The sequence below is a fragment of the Rhinoraja longicauda genome, chromosome 5 (genome assembly GCF_053455715.1).
Source record: "Rhinoraja longicauda isolate Sanriku21f chromosome 5, sRhiLon1.1, whole genome shotgun sequence".
NCBI lineage: Eukaryota > Metazoa > Chordata > Chondrichthyes > Rajiformes > Arhynchobatidae > Rhinoraja > Rhinoraja longicauda.
Window position 1 is genome coordinate 15,710,140 of NC_135957.1, and position 18,095 is coordinate 15,728,234.

At 43.8% G+C, this 18,095-nt stretch overlaps 1 protein-coding gene across 2 annotated transcripts in view; it reads left to right on the forward strand.

Annotated features, from left to right (window-relative positions):
* Positions 1-13,652, forward strand: part of yipf3 (Yip1 domain family, member 3) — a 19,216-nt gene extending 5,564 nt beyond the window's left edge. For both annotated transcript variants that reach the window (XM_078398958.1, XM_078398960.1), the window contains exons 4-9: positions 1,503-1,548; positions 2,122-2,214; positions 3,286-3,417; positions 4,326-4,439; positions 5,214-5,337; positions 9,502-13,652. In XM_078398958.1, the coding sequence (XP_078255084.1) occupies positions 1,503-1,548; positions 2,122-2,214; positions 3,286-3,417; positions 4,326-4,439; positions 5,214-5,337; positions 9,502-9,629 (637 nt within the window). In that variant the 3' untranslated portion in view covers positions 9,630-13,652. The remainder of the gene's footprint in view (positions 1-1,502; positions 1,549-2,121; positions 2,215-3,285; positions 3,418-4,325; positions 4,440-5,213; positions 5,338-9,501) is intronic.
* The last annotated feature ends 4,443 nt before the right edge of the window (positions 13,653-18,095 follow it).

Genomic DNA, 18,095 nt, shown 5'->3' on the forward strand with positions numbered 1-18,095 from the left:
CGGTTTCCTCCCACATTCCAAAAACGTATAAGTTTGTTGGTTAATTTTGGCTTCGGTAAAATTGTAGATTGTCCCTGTTGTGTGTAGAATTGTGTTAATGTGCAAGGCTCGCTGGTTCAGTGGCCCAAAGAGACTGTTTCTGCGCTGTATCACTAATCTAAAAGCCAAGTCAAAGACATGGGTTTTAAGGAACATCATGAAGCCATAAAGGTTTGGGAGGGAATACTAGCACTAAACATCGGTGTGGAGCTGTTAAATTCTGGGATAATTGTAACTCATGTTATGGATATCTGGTCCAAAACTCTGTTACAAGCACAGAAACAAGGCGTTCAACCTAGCTGGTTTGTGTTGGAATTGATCTTCACATAACCTGTAGGCCAGGTCCTGTAGATGTGAGCTATGATCACGTCATTCAACGATCCATCCATCTTGGCTTCTGAAGTTAACCCTGGCAATACACTGCTTTTCTTGCTGTTTTTTTAAAGTATTCTTTCTCAGTCCAAGATCATTTCTATTGTATCGTGTATCAGAAGCATTTATGAAAATGCCCACTGACTGAAGATAGGTCCAGGCCCCAAAACGTGTTCTGTCCATTCCCTCCACAGATGCTGCCTGACCTACTGAGTTACTCCAGTACTTTGATTTTTGTTGTATGTAAATGCTCAATTTTTTTTTCTCTAAGGTCTGCTTTACAGTTCTTGACTTCATAACATGACCTCTGTGTGAATGAATTATTCTTGTTAATGGGCTAACTATGACTTTCCTTTTCAGTGGATTGTTTTCTGTAATCTTCCTTTTGTTCATGATAATCCGTGGCTTTTAGAAACACATCTTAAATAAATATTTGGACTGGGTTCAGTGCCTAGACCTTTTTTTTTGTTGCTTCTATGCTTCAGGTTTAAGAATTCCACTTATTATGAGCACATAATAAAAATATGTTGAAAATACACATCAGATCAGGCAGCATCTGGAGCATTAACATTTTGGGTCTGTGACCTTTCATCAAAACTACAATCTGAGAGTAACGGTCTTGTCCTGAGGCAGGGTCTTGATCCCTTTACCTCCACAGATGTTGTCTGACCTGCTGAGTTTTGCTCCAAATCCCAACATCTACAGTTCCTGGTGTCTACCTGATTTCTCGCCTTGTTGTGCATCACTTGGATGGGGGCGGCACAGTGGAGTTGCTGCCTTAGAGTACCAGACCTCCAGGTTTGATCCTGACTACGGATCTTCTGTATGGAGTTTGTACGTTCTCCCTGTTACCACGTAGGTTTTCTCCGGGTGCTCCGATTTCCTCCCACACTCCAGAGACATACATGTTTGTAGGTTAATTGTTTCTGTAAATTTTAAATTGTCCCTCGTGTGTAGGATAGTGATAGTATACTGAGTGATCGCTGGCCAGTACAGACCCAGTTGGCTGAAGAGGCTGTTTCTGTACTGTATCTCTTGTCTAAAATCATAAGTCCAAACACTCTCATGATCAACATTCTTTGCCATTTCAGATTGGTGGAGTCTCTGATTCCAGTCCGGATGATCAATTTCCCTCAGGTCTGTTTACTTATGCAAGTATCTGCAATCCACTCTTAGTCACTCCTCATTATCTGTTGGGGACTGTAGGTAGACAGCCAGGTCAACATTGGACCTTGTCTAGATATTTTTTAATAAGAATTAACCAAAGTGAATATGTTAGATACATGTTGTGTGATCAGAGAATAATCTCATTCAGCGAAAAAGTAGAATTGTTCTAAGACTGTTGCAATGTGAGGGGTGGAGGGAGAAGAGGGGAGGATTGCATTGGAAATCTGCTTTCAAATGCCTGTCCATAAATCGTTAGTGGACAAGAGAGGTGGGGAGCAAGTGAATATTTTGAAGTAAGGGTTGCAAGGTTTTATTAGTCAAGTCAAGTTTATTGTTGTACGCACAACCCGAGAACGTTAACCAGGAGAGTTAATCGTATTAGAGAACAGATCAGCCATGCTGATTGATTGGGAGAATGGGTCTGAGAGGCCGAATAGTTCCTTCCTCATCCTATAGAATTTTGAATTTTTTTCCAAATGCCAGTGTTTGGAAGAAATATTTTGTGAGGGACTTAATGACATTTATTGTATCTTTCTCTCATAGAAGGTTGCAGGCGAGTTGTATGGCCCCTTAATGTTGGTTTTCACGCTGGTGGCCATTCTTTTGCACGGAATGAAGACGTCTGGGACTGTAATTGTAAGTGTCAATTTCATTCATGTGACTGAAAACCAGTGGTATCACTGTTTATTATAGATTGGCAGGTGACACCAGGACACAATACCAAAGTAATGGTCATTGCTTTCTTAACAGCACTGTGAAAATGTAAAGATTTTCCAACAGAAGCCAGTTTTTTTTTAAAAATCCAAAATATCAGTGCAAAACAAAAACCAAGGCAAAATAAAACAAATAATGTTAATCCATTCTGCAGTTTCTTAGCTCTTTCTCAGTTCTCATCTTGGTTTCTTCGGTGGGAGGTTGAATATCTTTCTGGGATGAGAGGGTCATCAAACTTAAATCTTTGTTTCCTCCAGGTTTGGTGATCAGGTCGAAGGAATAGCAACCGTGGTGTTTTAGCAAGTTTTGTCTGAGAAATTTGATGCAAATTTTGTACGATTGATGCACTGAAGGTAATGAGATTGAAACTGCAAGAAATTGGGACATTTACTCAACGGTTTAGCTGAAGGTTCACTTGAGGATATAGTGTAGGTCAAGCTGTGTAAATATCTCTTTGAAATTGACAGTTGGATTCTGCATAAACAGAATCCAAATGGATAACAAGATGATTACAAGTGGAGCTGCTGCCTCTAGTGGAGCCGGTTCAATCCTGACCTCCGGTGTGGTCTGTGTGGTGTTTGCACATTTCTCCTTGTGACCCTGTGGGTTTCTCTAGGTACTCCTCTTTCCTTACATATTGCAAAGACGTGTGGTTAATTTACCGTTGTTATGAATCTCTGCTGCCGAACAGACAGCTAATGAACGAGGAAAACATGGCACGGGCAGGGTTGAGAAGCCATTTCTTTGCATTCATGAATGGCAAAGTTGTTAAAGTGCAGACACAAGGAACTGCAGATGTTGGTTTGCCAAAAAAAAGCACAAAAGTGATGGAGTAACTCAGCGAATCAGGGCATGGATTGGTGACATTTTGCGGAAGGCTCCTGACTTGAAACATCATCATGTCCTCCAGAGAAGCTGCCTGGCCTGCTAAGTGACTCCAGCACTTTTTTTTAAAGAGTTATTAAGCTGTAGTGAGCTGCTGTGTTCCCACAGAGAGAAGGCACACTGATGGGCACTGCAATCGGAACCTGCTTTGGCTACTGGCTGGGCGTCTCCTCCTTCGTCTACTTCCTGGGCTATTTGTGCAATGCCCAGATCACAATGGTGCAGATGCTGTCACTGGTGGTGAGTCTTCGGAGTGGAGGGAAGTTTGTTTGCTTAACAGTCAGTGGAAAGGACACCCATTTTTTTTAGGGGGGGAATGTATTTGCCAATAACATTCTTCGTAAAGAAGACAATTTTTGTGGAGGTCAAGGTGACCAGACAGGGTCTTTCCACGGGTATATTTTACAGGTGAGCATTCTCATTGAGCTTTGACATGTTTCACAACCCCTCTTGATTTTTTTTAGAACCAAAGTGGATAACGTCATGTATATCCATGTTAAGTTGCATCTACCATGCACTTCACTGACCTGTTTACCTTTAGTGCCCTCATTAGTGGATCAGCGTACTGTTATTTCATCTTTTGCGCTGGACTCAAGTGCTAGACTGCTTTGTTATCTGTAGATTATATTACACAAAGATAGTAAAATAGGGTTTCTTTCTTTCCCACAATATTATCAATGCCCACATTCTCACCTGGGGGACTGAGCATTAGCTTGAAGCTCAAGGTCAGGCTGGCAGTGTATTCTGGGGCTTGGGCACTTCCTTTCATACTCTTGGTTTCTGATAAATGTACCTGACAGGATTATATCACCAACTATTCTTATCAACTCCAACTTTATATCTTCCCAGCAAGACAAACTGAGCCCGACTGCATCTGGTAGATACTTTGAAGAAATAGTAAATAACTGTAAATGAAATTTAAATGATAGAGCTGCAGTCATTGGGTTAGAATGAGGATTGTGGGGCATTCCTTGCTGTAGTGAGTTTAACATAATGGATGCCCTGGCAATAAAATGGCTGGGTGTTCGCCATTAGATCATATTTCTCAGAGTCGGGGAAAAATGATGAGTCTATGCTGTTAATAATTCATTACTTGCATTGAACCTCTGTATCACTATCTTAAATTGGTTCTGCTGTCTTGTTCACAGGGCTATGGTCTGTTTGGACCTTGCGTTGTATTGATGGTCACCTACAACGTACATCTCCATTCCCTTTTCTACCTGCTGTGGCTCATCATTGGAGGTCTCGCCACCCTCAGGATGGTAGGATGTCATTCTCTGATTTCCTGACAATAGTTAGCAGTTTCCCGATTCTGATTGCCATGTTTACAAAGAAGCGTGTTGTGGTATTAGGGAGAGCATGAAGGACATGTACAAGGATGTCACCAGAGCTGAGATGTTAAACCCATCCGGACAAACAACCCGAAGGCTGTTTCCAGAGAGAATGCTGAGAAGTTAGAAGTTGTTGAAGAGTTTGACAGGGCATATTTATAAAAGACGCTTCCACTACAATTTATGGGAAAGAAATAAGGATTAAGCATTCTAAATATAATTTGGTCACAACTTGGGGGGCAGGGGTAAACCTCTGTACTCAATAATAGAACAAGAAACCTGCAATCACAAGGAGCAGTATTTTATAAGGAACTAGAAGAGAGCAAAAAGAATGGGACATTATAAAGGGAGTGTTAGATGAACAAGGTTGGGTGTTGTATATAGACTTTGACATGGATCTATGGCCAATCTGCCAGGTTACCAGAGTACCAAAGATGGGTGGGGGAGGAATGAAGAATCATTCAATAAAAGTAATTGATAGATTTTGAAGGCTTGTTCAGATCCGTAATTAAACGTGAAAACCACTGTGGTTAATGTTGCATTATTTATTGCACACTTACTTCCTGAGCAAAGGGGAGCTGTGGTTTAATCCCTCTGTCAGAAATGGGACTCCTATGGTGCTGAGGCCAAGACCTGGAGCTGTCAGTGTAAACCAGTGCTCGCTCTGCTTACCGTTCCATGCTCTGAACCCCTTCTGTTTTGCAGATCACCGTGATGCTCTCCCGCACTGTGGGACAGACACCGCGGCTGACTGTCTGCGGAGTGCTGACTGTCCTGCACATGGCCTTCCTGCTTTATCTGCACTTTGCTTACCACCGGATTGTGGAAGGTACGAGAATGGAGCAAACTCGGTAGCTATTGGTGAAAGGTTTCTGATCTCAGCCACATTGACAGAGGGTGACATTCCTCGGGGTTAGATGGGCTGTGTGTTTGCTCATTTATTCCCAGCTGCTCATTGGCATTATGAATCTCACTGGCTCAGCTGGACTGGAGTAGAGTTCAGATCTGGGACCCCAGTTTGGGGTGAAGTCCTGAATGATACAAAGGCTTTTGAGAGGGTGAAGGTTTCAGGGATGAAAGACTTCAATTATGAAGATGGAATTAGAAGCTGGGATTGTTCTCCTTGTAACTGAGCAGATTGTGAGGGGATCTGATGGACAGATTTGAAATCCTGAGGGATATTAGCACAGGAGACAGACTTCCGGTGGTTAAAGTGACAAAGGATGACGGGAAACAGAATGAAAGTGATTGGCAAAAGAACCAAAACCCTTCAGGTGGAAAGGTGTTTCTACACAGTGAATGAGTAGGAAAATAACTGCAGATGGTGGTTCAAATTGAAGGTAGAGACAAAATGCTGGAGTAACTCAGCGGGTCAGGCAGCATCTCAGGAGAGAAGGAATGGGTGACGTTTCGGGTCGAGACCCTTCTTCAGACCTGGTCTGAAGAAGGGTCTCGACCCGAAATATGGGAATGAGGTTAGCTGCATTACTGTTGCATGGTAGAAGAGACCTGAAAGGCTGAATGATCTCTTCTGTAAGAAGCCAGAGTGATGCTTTCCTTGTGTGGACTGTCTAGAAACAAGAGGCACAGCCTCAAAATAAGATATCATACAGGACAAGCGAGAAGAAATGTCAGCAATGGCAGGGTAATGAATCTTTAGAACTCTCTATCTGTGAGGTTAGTGGAGACTCGGTTGCTGAGTTTATTTCGGAGAGAAATGGATGGACTTTTGAATATTAAGGGAGTCTGGGGATATGGAGTCAGAGTAGGGAGATGGTGCTGAAGTAACAAGAATAAAACAAGATCATTCATTGCTGATTATTAGCATACCTTGTGAGCAAGTGAATCGTCATTAGTCCAGTCTCCTGTATCTTGTGCTGGTTCCTCTGAAATGACCAGTTGTGGGGTTTAGTCTTTACTTGCCTGTACCCTTTACTGGACTTCTAGTAGTGAAATGACCTGTCATGGGATTGAGTCCACAGTCACCTGTGACCTCTGCTGCTCTGGTTCCACTATGCAGACTGCCAACCAGTGCATGGATAGTAGGACAGGTTTGGAAGGATATGGACCAAATGCAGGCAGGTGGGACTAGTGTGGAAAAATAGAAAATAGGTGCAGGAGGAGGCCATTTGGCCCTTTGAGCCAGCACCGCCATTCATTGTGATCATGGCTGATCATCTACAATCAGTAACCTGTGCCTGCCTTCTCCCCATATCCCTTGATTCCACTAGCCCCTAGAGCTCTTTCTAACCCTCTTTTAAATTCATCCAGTGAATTGGCCTCCACTGCCTTCTGTGGCAGAGAATTCCACAAATTCACAACTCTCTGGGTGAAAAAGTTTCTTCTCGCCTCAGTTTTAAATGGCCTCCCCTTTATTCTGGACTCCCCCAACATTGGGAACATTTTTCCTGGATCTAGCTTGTCTAGTCCTTTTATAATTTTATACGTCTCTATAAGATCCCCTCTCATCCTTCTAAACTCCAGTGAATACAAGCCTAGTCTTTCCAATCTTTCCACATATGACAGTCCCTTCATCCCAGGGATTAACCTCGTGAACCTACGCTGCACTGCCTCAATAGCAAGGACATCCTTCCTCAAATTAGGAGACCAAAACTACACACAATACTCCAGGTGTGGTCTCACCAGGGCCCTGTACAACTGCAGTAGGACTTCTTTGCTCCTGTACTCAAATCCTCTTGTTCTGAAGGCCAACATGCCATTAGCTTTCTTCACTGCCTGCTGTACCTGCACGCTTACTTTCAGTGACTGGTGTACAAGGACACCAAGGTCTCGTTGCACTTCCCCTTTACCAAATTTGACACCATTGATAATAATCTGCCTCCTTATTTTTGCTGCCAAAGCGGATAACCTCACATTTATCTACACTATACTACATCTGCCTACTCACTCAACCTGTCCAAGTCACCCTGCAACTTCCTAACATCCTCTTCGCAGTTCACATCCGCCAATTGTGTCATCCGCAAACTTGTTAGTGTTACTTCTAATTCCATCATCCAAATCATTACTATATATTGTAAATAGTTGCGGCCCCAGCACCGAGCCTTGTGGCACTCCACTCGCCACTGCCTGCCATTCTGAAAAAGACCCGTTTATTCCTACTCTTTGCTTCCTGTCTGCCAACCAATTCTCTATCCATGTCAATACCCTACCCCCAATACCATGTACTCTAATTTTGCTCACCGATCCCACATGTGGTACCTTATCAAAGGCTTTCTGAAAGTCTGGATACACCACATCCGCTGGCTCTCCATCATCCATTTTACTTGTCACATCCTCAAACAATTCCAAAAGATTAGTCAAGCAGATTTCCCCTTCATAAATCCATGCTGACCTTTTATCGCTATCCAAATACGCCATTATTACCTCTTTAATAATTGACTCCAGCATCTCCCCCACCACCGATGTCAGGCTAACTGGTCTATAATTCCTCGTTTTCTCTCTCGCTCCTTTCTTGAAAAGTGGAATAACATTAGCTACACTCCAATCCACAGGAACTGATCTTGAATCTATTGAACATTGGAAAATGATCACCAATGCATGCACGATTTCTTGAGCCACCTCCTTGAGTACCCTGGGATGCAGACCATCAGGCCCTGGGGATTTATCAGCCTTCAGTCCCATCAGTCTACCCAATACTATTTCTCGCCTAATGCAAATTTCTTTCAGTTCCTCTGTCGCCCAGGATCCTCTGTCCACTTGCATATCTGGGAGATTGTGTTTTCCTTGGTGAAGACAGATCCAAAGTACCTGTTCAACTCTTCCGCCATTTCCTTGTTACCCATAATAATTTCACCCGTTTCTGCCTTCAAGGGACCCACATTTGTCTTTACTAATCTTTTTCTCTTAACATACCTAAAGAAGCTTTTACTGTCCTTCTTTATATTCTTGGCCAGCTTCGCTTTGTACCTCATCTTTTCAGCCCGTATTGCCCTTTTTGCTATCTTCTGTTGTCCTTTGAAAGTTGCCCACTCCTCTGGCTTCCTGCTACTCTTTGCTATCTTATACATCTTTTTTTTTAGTTTTATTCCATCTCTAACTTCCCTTGTCAGCCACGGTTGCCTCTTACTCCCCTTAGAATCTTTCTTCCTCTTTGGAATGAAATGATCCTGCATCTTCTGGATTATGCCCAGAAATTCCTGCCATTGCTGTTCCACCGTCATTCCTGCTAGGATCCCTTTCCATTTGACCTTGGCCAGCTCCTCTCTCATGCCTTCATAGTCCCCTTTGTTCAACCTCAACACTGCCATTCCTGGTTTAACCGTCTCCCTTTCAAATTCCAGATTAAAACTAATCATATTATGGTCACTACCTCCTTTATCTTGAGTTCCCTTATTAAATCTGGTTCATTGGACAACCCTAATCATGAATTGCCTTCTCTCTGATATATATATGGAGCTTGTACTTCGCTCCAGTACAAGCTGCTCTAAGAATCCATCTCGGAGGCACCCTACAAACTCCCTTTCTTGGGGTCCAGAACCAACCTGATTTTCCCAGTCTACCTGCATATTGAAATCCCCCATAACTACAGTGGCATTAGCTTTGTTACCTGCCAATTTTAACTCCTGCTGCAACTTACACCCTATATCCAGGCTATTGTTTGGGGGTCTGTAGATAACTCCCATTAGTGTTGGGACATGTAGTTTGGACATGTTGGCCAGTGTGGTCAGGTTGGGCTGCAGGGCCTGTTTCCACACTGTATCACTCTATGACGGCTGTTTGTGCCATGGTGGTATCCAGTTGCTAAGATTGGCTAATCCATTGCACCTGAGAGATCTAACCTACCCTGGCTGCCATGCTGTAATTCATTGGTGCAAGATGCATTTGCAACAGATCCATGGTGGATTGCTCCTCCTAGTCTTGGTGCCGGGCATTGTATGTACATTTTAACGTTGATTCGAGATAAAGTAACACCACGTTTGGATTTTATGTTGCCGCCTCTACAACCTCTCTTAAACTTCGCTTATTTTGACAGGTATCCTGGATACCCTGGAGGGAGGGAATGCTGGTCCAGTGAGATTCCCCCGAGACATCCCAGCACTTTCTGTGTCTGTGCCAAATAGCACGGTGCGGTCGATTGGTGCCAGCCTGCAGATGCGTTGACCTGGATGATCTTGGAAGTTCTTCTCTCTTCTTGCTCCCAGTTCTCTGTGGGGTGATTGTGTGAGGACCATGCTGGGTGGAGGGTACCAAAGACAGGCTTGCACCCTCCTGTACACCACTGTACCTGCACAATTTGCCACTTCATCCTGCTGGTGGGGACAGGGATGCGGTTCAACACCTCCCCACGAGTCAACAGATCAAGCAATTTGTGCATAATTGAGCTGTACTTTAAAAAAAATATATACAATCGTATGTAATTTTGTTGTTTAATTTCCCATTGCTTGCAAGGGTTATTGGATTGTTAATTGATTGCAAATCACTTGTGCAACGTGAATTGAATTAAACCAAAAAAACAAACATGATTTGCTCAGGAATGTAAAATTCCTTCCACTCGAGCTTCACCCTGAGTGGAGCCGAGCTGCAGGGATCAGCGGTGACCCTGCAAGCTTCAGGTCGTGCTATTGACTTATAGCAGCTCAGGCAAGAGGATAAGTTGAAATGCTAGGATTCTCACTCCCTGACATCCAGTATGCTGAGTGAAATAGATGGGAAAGAATTAAGTCACTGTTTACTTCAGACTGTTCTCACTCGTCAAATCATGGTTTAATTTCCAGCTCAATTCTATTCTATGTTATGATTCCACTCCCCCGTTCTACTATCAAACCTTACCCCTTCCTTTCCCTGCCACATATGACGCACTCCCTTGTACCCCACCCCCACACCCTCATCATCGTCGTCTTGCAGTCACCTCTCTCTGTCACGCAGCACTCTAGCTGATTCTTTCATCCCGGGTGCCGATCATTGTACGATGCACTGCGTTACTGAGGGTATTAATATTGGTCCATTACTGTCACGTGTACTGTGATACAGTGATAAAAAAAAAATTGGGTTCTTTCTAGTTAAATCAAATCATATTAAACGCGAGTAAGTCAAGCCATACCCAGATAATGCAAAGAGAAAAGTACAAGAGTGCAGAATATAGTGTTACATCATCATAGAGTTACAGTTACAGAGAAAAAGTGTAAGTTCCGCAATGAGGTATGTTGAAGATCGGGACATACCCTAGCTTATGGAAGGATTGTTCACTAGTCCGATAACAACGGAGAAGAAGTTGATCCTGAATCTGATGGTACGTGCTTTCAAAACTTTGGTATCTTCTACTTGATGGGAAAGCAAAGAGGGGATAATTAGGGTAGGAAAGGTCCTGAAATCAATGACTAGCTTCTTCATTTTGTTGACATTGAGGGGCAGGTTATTGCCAAGACACCATGCTACAAGCTCTGTCTCTGTCTGGTCATTGCGGGGCTTTGTGTTGACAATTAGCGTGGTGGATGTTTTGTTGGCTATCCTTACTGATGGTTATCTATGGGTCGGGAATTCAAGGATCCAGTTGTGGGGCGAGGGGGAGTGTGTCCTCAGTACCGGATCCAGGAGTTTGGTTGAAATTATGGCATTGAATGCAGAGCTATTGTCAATAAATAGGAGTATGACATTGGTGTCTTTGTTATCTAGATGTTCCAGGGTGGGACCAGGGAGATGGTGTTTGCCATGTATATGTTGCGGTAGTAGCTGAATTGCAGTAGATCAAAGCTGTCTTGGAGGTTGGAATTAATGTGTGTCACGACAAGCCTCTGGAAGCACTTCATGATGGTGGATGTCAGAGCTGCCCGATAGTAGTCATTTAGCCTACCTTGCTTTTCTTTGGGACTGGAATGATAGTGGTTTTAACGCAGATGGGGTCAGGACAGATTAAAGATATCAGGTTCACAGAACACAGCAGGCCACTATCCAAGCCAGTTGCGGGTTCACTGAGGATGGACAATCTGATGTCTGCAATGGTAGCAGTGGGCAGATACGCCTCCGCTGTCACGCTGTGAAAACGGAGAGGATGAGAGGGAGTTTCTTCCCACAGGCCATCAGGACTGTCAACTTTTATAACTCCAGAGACTACATTTTTGTCTACATTATAGTAACTTATTAACTTTATTTATATGCTGTAACTGTAATTCTTTTTTGTGCACAATCCGCAGGCATTGCCACTTTCATTTCACTGCACATCGTGTATGTGTATGTGACAAATAAACTTGACTTGACTTGATAGATAAATGGCAGTGGGTGCACCTGAGACTGTTGGGCGGGTGAAGTCACTCCACTGACTTCCTATTGAAAACAAGCGTGGAATGTATTCAGTTTGTCAGGGAGGGACGTGCTGTCACCAGTTATATTGTCCTACTTTGCTTTGCTTTCACTAAGGGCTTACCCTCAACCAGCACAAATATGATGTGCCAAATGGTTGCTTCTGCCACACATCTCTTATAAGTCTAGGGAAAGTTTGGTCCAATGCTGATTTTAATGATAATTTTAAAAAAATCAAGATCCAATGCAGTAACATTACAGTCAACGTTCAGCTAATGTGCAAACTGGAGAATTAAACCACAAAGGTGGGCATATTTGAAATAAACGCTGAAAATGTTTGGTGGTTTTGAACTTTTTTGCACAAAGGTAGTTTAATGACTAACTTTGTCATCAGAAGCGAGAGGCAGATGGATGGGGGTGGGGCTGGGGCTGGAGACTTGCTATTTAGCTCCCGAGCAGGGACGCCGAAATCTTGCCTCTCCCTCCCCCACCATCCTTTGTTCTCTCTGTTTAAAAGCTGTGCTCTCCAGGAGGTATGCAGCCAGTGTGGAAATACTGCTGGTTTGCTGTGATGGGGGAGGGGGAGGAAGGAGCTGTGTTGAGAACGACCCATGCGTGTGGACTGGAGCTGCTGAATGCCCTCCGCCGCCACATTGGTTTAAACCTGTGTTCAAATCACAGAATATATACACAAAATGCTGGTATCACAAAATGCTGGAGTAACTTCGATTTGTACCAGCATCTGCAGTTATTTTCCTACACAAAATGCTGGAGTAACTTAGTGGGATAGGCAACATCTGTGGAGAGAAGGAATAGGAGAGAGTTTTGGGTCGAGACTTCTTCAGATCACAGATTCTTCAAATCACAGAAGCTGGGCCAATTTTCCCTGGGTTGGGCAGGGATGGGGTTAAACTGATTTAATGTCAGCCTTTCCACAAAGTTACACTCTGACAAATTCAGGCTTCCTGTTTTGAGTTGTAACTGGAATTAATTGAATTAATACCCCCTTCATAAGCTCGGCAGCCCTTAAATCTGAATGGGAATCAAAGCAGTTCCCCAAATCAGTATACGTAGAATTGCGAATAGTAACAAGGCCATTTGCCTCTTGAGTTCCTACCAGTTCTGACATGAACAGTACAGCACAGGAACAAGCCCTTTGGCCCAAAGCTCAATGTTCTTAAGGCAGTGGAATTGATTGTAGACTTTCCCCATCCCCTCCCCCACTCACCATCAACAACACCACAGTCACATCTGTGGAGTCATTTAAGTTCCTTGGAACTATCATCTCCAGGGACCTTAAATGGGGAGCCACCATCGACTCCACAGTCAAAAAGGCCCAACAGAGGATGTACTTCCTGTGGCAGCTGAGGAAACACAATCTGCCACAGGCATTGCCACAGGCAATGATGGTCCAGTTTTATACTGCCATCATAAAGTCTGTCCTCACCTTCTCCATCATGGTCTGTTGTTTGCTCAGCCACTAAGCATGACATCCGGAGGCTGCAGCGCATTGTTGGATCAGCCAAGAAGGTTGATGCTTGCAACCTCCCCCCCCCCCCCCCCCATCGACGAACTGTACACTGCAAGGGCCAGGAAGCGAGCGGGTAAGATCATCTCTGACCCCTCTCACCCTGGCCACAACCCCTTTAAAGCCTCTGGAAGGCGACTCCAGACTGTCAAAGTCGCCACAGCCAGACATAAAAACAGCTTTTTTCCCCACGAGCAGTAGCTCCACTCAACAACCAAAAGTCTGTCGCCTCCTTGTGCTCTGGTATTTTATTTCATTCTTCACATGTTTAAATTATAATGTTTTATTCTTAACTGTATATCGTGTTGTTACTTGTGAGCAAAGCACCAAGGCAAATTCCTTGTATGTATACATACTTAACCAATAAAATTTATTCAATTCAATTCTGTACAGAACGCGATTTCAAGTTAAACTAATTTCCTATGCCTGCTTGTAATGCACATCTGTCTTCTCTGCATATCCATGTGCCTATCTAAAAGCCTCTTAAATGCCACTATCATATCTCCACCACCTCCCCTGGCTGTATGTTCCAGGCAACTATCACATATGGTGTTTCAAAAAGAGAAACTTGCCCCACATATCTCCTCTAAACTCTCCCCAATCTTAAAGCTATTCTCTCTGGTCTTTCTGATTTTACACCCTTTTGTCTCATACCTTGTATCTTTGCATCTTTGGCCTTTGTCCAACCATCTGCCTATCAACACCCCCCCCCCCCCCTCACATGAATCCACCTATTACTTGCCAGGCTTTGTCTTGACCCTCTCTTCCAGCTTTCTCCTTCTCCGTCCCCCAACCTGCAATCAATCTGAGTAAGGGTCCAGACCCAAAATGTCATTTATCCACATTCTCCAGAGACGTTGATTGACCCATTACATTACTCCAGCACTTTTGTCTTTTATCAGCATACTGGTGAAACTTTTCTGCACCCTCTCCACAGCCTCCGCATACTTCCTGTAATGGGATGTGTAAGTTTTTATCGTTTTTTCGTTCAATTCTCCAAATGCAGCTGAACCAAAATAGAAACACAGAAAATAGATGCAGGAGTAGGCCATTCAGCCCTTCAAAACAGCACCGCCATTCAATATGATCATGGCTTAGAAGCCCCGTTCCTACTTTCTCCCTGTATCCCTTGATTCCATTTGCCCTAAGAGCTATATTCTCTCTTGAAAATACATCCAGTGAATTGGCCTCCACTGCGTTCTATGGCAGAGAATTCCACAGATTCACAACTCTGGGTGAAAAGGTTTTTCCTCATCTCAGTCCTAAATAGCCTACTCCTTGTTCTTATATTGTGACCCTTGGTTTGGGGAGAACATACAAACTCCGTACAGACAGCACCAGTGGTCAGGATTGAACCCGGGTTTCTGGCGCTGCAAGGCAGCAACTCTACCGCTGCGCCACCGTGCCACTATAAGATCCCCTCTCATCCTTCTAAATTCCACTGAATATAAGCTCAGTCGATCCAGTCTTTCATCATATGTCAGTCCTGCCATCCCAGGAATTAACCTGGTGAACCTATGCAGCACTCCTTCAAAAGCAAGAATGTCCTTCCTCAAATTAGGAGACCAAAACTGCACACAATACTCCAGGTGTGGTCTCACCAGGGCCCTGTACAACTGCAGTAGGACCTCCTTGCTCCTATACTCAAATCGTCTTACCATGAAGGCCAACATGTCATTTGCTTTCTTCACTGCCTGCTGTACCTGCATGCTTACTTTCGGTGACTGATGTACAAGGACACCTAAGTCTCGTTGCATCTCCCCTTTTCCTAATCTGACACCATTCAGATATAAAATATTATAAAGCTGCAGCCAATTCCTCTCTCCCACATCCCATGCCTTTCCCAACCCTTTCAAGTACTGATCTAATTTCCTTTTGAAAGCAGCAATTGAACCAGGCTCCATGTTAACCGGTTGCTCCAGATACCTACCTAATGTGGCCTAAGGTTCTTTTACTGAACACTTTAAATCTGTGTGCCCTGGTTCCCATCTTTCACCAATGGTAACAGTTTCTCTCTCCTCTACACCACCCATTCCTACTGTTATTTCAGAAACCTCCAACCAATCTCTTACCTGCCCCACTCCAAGCCAAGGCCAAAAACAACAACTTCTCCAGACTAATCTTGTACTGAAATACTTCCTCCCTAGAACCATACTAGCGAATATTTTCCATACTTTCCTTGTGGTATTTTAATTCTTCCAAAAATATGGTGACCAGAGTTGGACTCAATGCACCAGTGTTATGGAATCATACAGCACAGAAACATAAACATGCTCGAAGTTACAATAAAATAAGTGGAGGGGAATGTGATTGCTCTGGGAGCTGGCACTGAATTGATGGGCTGAATGGCCTCCTCTGTCACAAGACTCACCCACGTGCTTCAGATCCTGTTATCAAACTCAAACCTCTGCTGCAGTCCTGTGGCTGGAAGCTACTGTCGGTTTGCATTTAATATCAGGAGAATTATTTTGCATTCCTTGGCCATCTCCACAAATGTTGGCAACTTTGCAAACAGGATCAAGTGTAGGACATTGGCTATGTGTTCAATTACGTCAGTTGAAGTTGTCTCACAAACTTGTCACAAACGTGATAGAGGTAGAGTTTCTGCCTCACTGAGCCAGAAACCTGGGTTTTGACTATGGGTGCTGTCTGTGCGGAGTTTGCAAGTTTTCCCTGTGACCATGTGGGTTTTGGCTGGGTGCCTCAGTTTCCTCACACATTCCAAAGATGTGCAGGTTTGTAGGTTAACTGTAAATTGCCCCTAACATGTAGGATGCAAAATTGGGGTAACATACAGTATATCTAGTGTATGGGTGATTAAGGTTGATGTGGACTCGGTGAGCCGAAGGACCTGTTTCCACGCTGTTTCTCTAAAACAAAAACTCAACGCATGCTCCAGTTGCAGTACCGTGATTGTTCCTCCAACAAAATAATGAATGCACTGACACTTTCCCAACTTCTGATTGCAAGTTCTGTATTTCCAGCAATCGAAACTCAAAATGACTTCAATGCTGGATATCTAAAATAAAAATGGAAAATGTCGGAAACACTCAATAGGCCAGACACCATCCGTCAAGATAGAAACAGAGTTAATATTTAAAGTCAAAGACCTTCATCAGTTCAGGCAGTGTTCTCAGCTTAAAACATGAACCAGTCTGAAGAAGGGTTCCGATCCAAAACGTCACCTATTCCTTATCTCCAGAGATGCTGCCTGACCTGCTGAGTTACTCCAGCATTTTGCATCCATCTTCAGCATAAACCAGCATCTGCAGTTCCTTCCTACACATTGAAACATGAACTGTTTCTCTTTCCTTCCAGATGCTGCCTGGCCTGCTTAGTGCTTCCAGCAGTTTCTGGTTTTATTTAAATGCTTCTTAAATGCTGCTTCCTCCCCTGTCATCCTATCAACACCAACCCATGTTTACCTTCTCTTGCATGAGCTGATAAGCTGCACACTGGGAGTTCTCTCCATCAGACCAGTCAACGGGCTACTGATCCCGTAGCATCTCAGAGCTCTGTAAACGTGGTATTTTGATAATATGGTCCTTTACTATTTTCCAAATAATTGCTAAAATGGACAATTTCAAATTTCCCACATTATAATGCCTTTGCCGGATCCTTGTTTGTTCACTTTTCCTATCAATATCCTTCTGTCCTCTCTTTAATAACAGTTAGAGAATGGCCTAATTTCATAGCTTTTAGCAACAAAGGTTCATATCCTTCCTAATACATCAACTAGATTATGACATGTTTTCACAACAACGTTGGCATCACCCTGTCAGAGATATTCCCTTTGTATCATCATCCCTCCTGCACCCTCCATGCAACACTAACTTGTTTACTCTTATTCGCAGTTCTGATAAAGAATCTACAACTTAATTTTTTTTATATCTCTCCAAAGATGCTGCCTGACCTGCTGAGCGTTTTCATCATTTTCTGTTTTTTACTCAAAGTAGTGAGACAGGGCTAATCAACCATTTAGAACGGAGATGAGGAAGAACTTTTTTCAGTCAGAGAGTGGTGAAGGTGTGGAATTCTCTGCCTCAGAAGGCAGTGGAGGCCAGTTCGTTGGATGCTTTCAAGAGAGAGCTGGATAGAGCTCTTAAGGATAGCGGAGTGAGGGGGTATGGGGAGAAGGCAGGAACGGGGTACTGATTGAGAGTGATCAGCCATGATCGCATTGAATGGCGGTGCTGGCTCGAAGGGCTGAATGTCCTACTCCTGCACCTATTGTCTATTGTCTATTTGACAAAGACTGTCATTTACCAACCCACGATTTCCGAGCGGCTGCTGAATTCCTAAAATTCCTCGGCCCCAAGGTAAGGTTATCCAGTCTGTCGTTTCTAGGGAAGACCTATATAAAATGCTGGAATAACTCAGCAGGACAGGCAGCATCTCTGGAGAGAAGGAATGGGTGACGTTTCGGGTCGAGACCCTTATTGGGTCTCGTTCTCTACTTTAAACGGGTTAAACGGAGAAATTATGTCTACAGACCTCCTGCTTTCAGGCTTGACCCCCAGAACACGGGTTTGCAAGATTGTATCACATCCTGTTTCTGTTTCCCGTCTAGGAAAGAAAACTGCAGATGCTGGTTTAAATCGAAGGTAGACACAAAATGCTGGAGTCACTCAGCGGGACAGGCAGCATCTCTGGAGAGAAGGAATGGGTGACGTTTCGGGTCGAGACACTTCTTCAAACTGAAGCAAAACTTTCCTTGCGCCAAACTGTCGCAATGGCGCAGGAGCTGAGCGGCCTCACGGACCAGCGAGCGTCTCGACCCGAAACACGAAACGTCACCCATT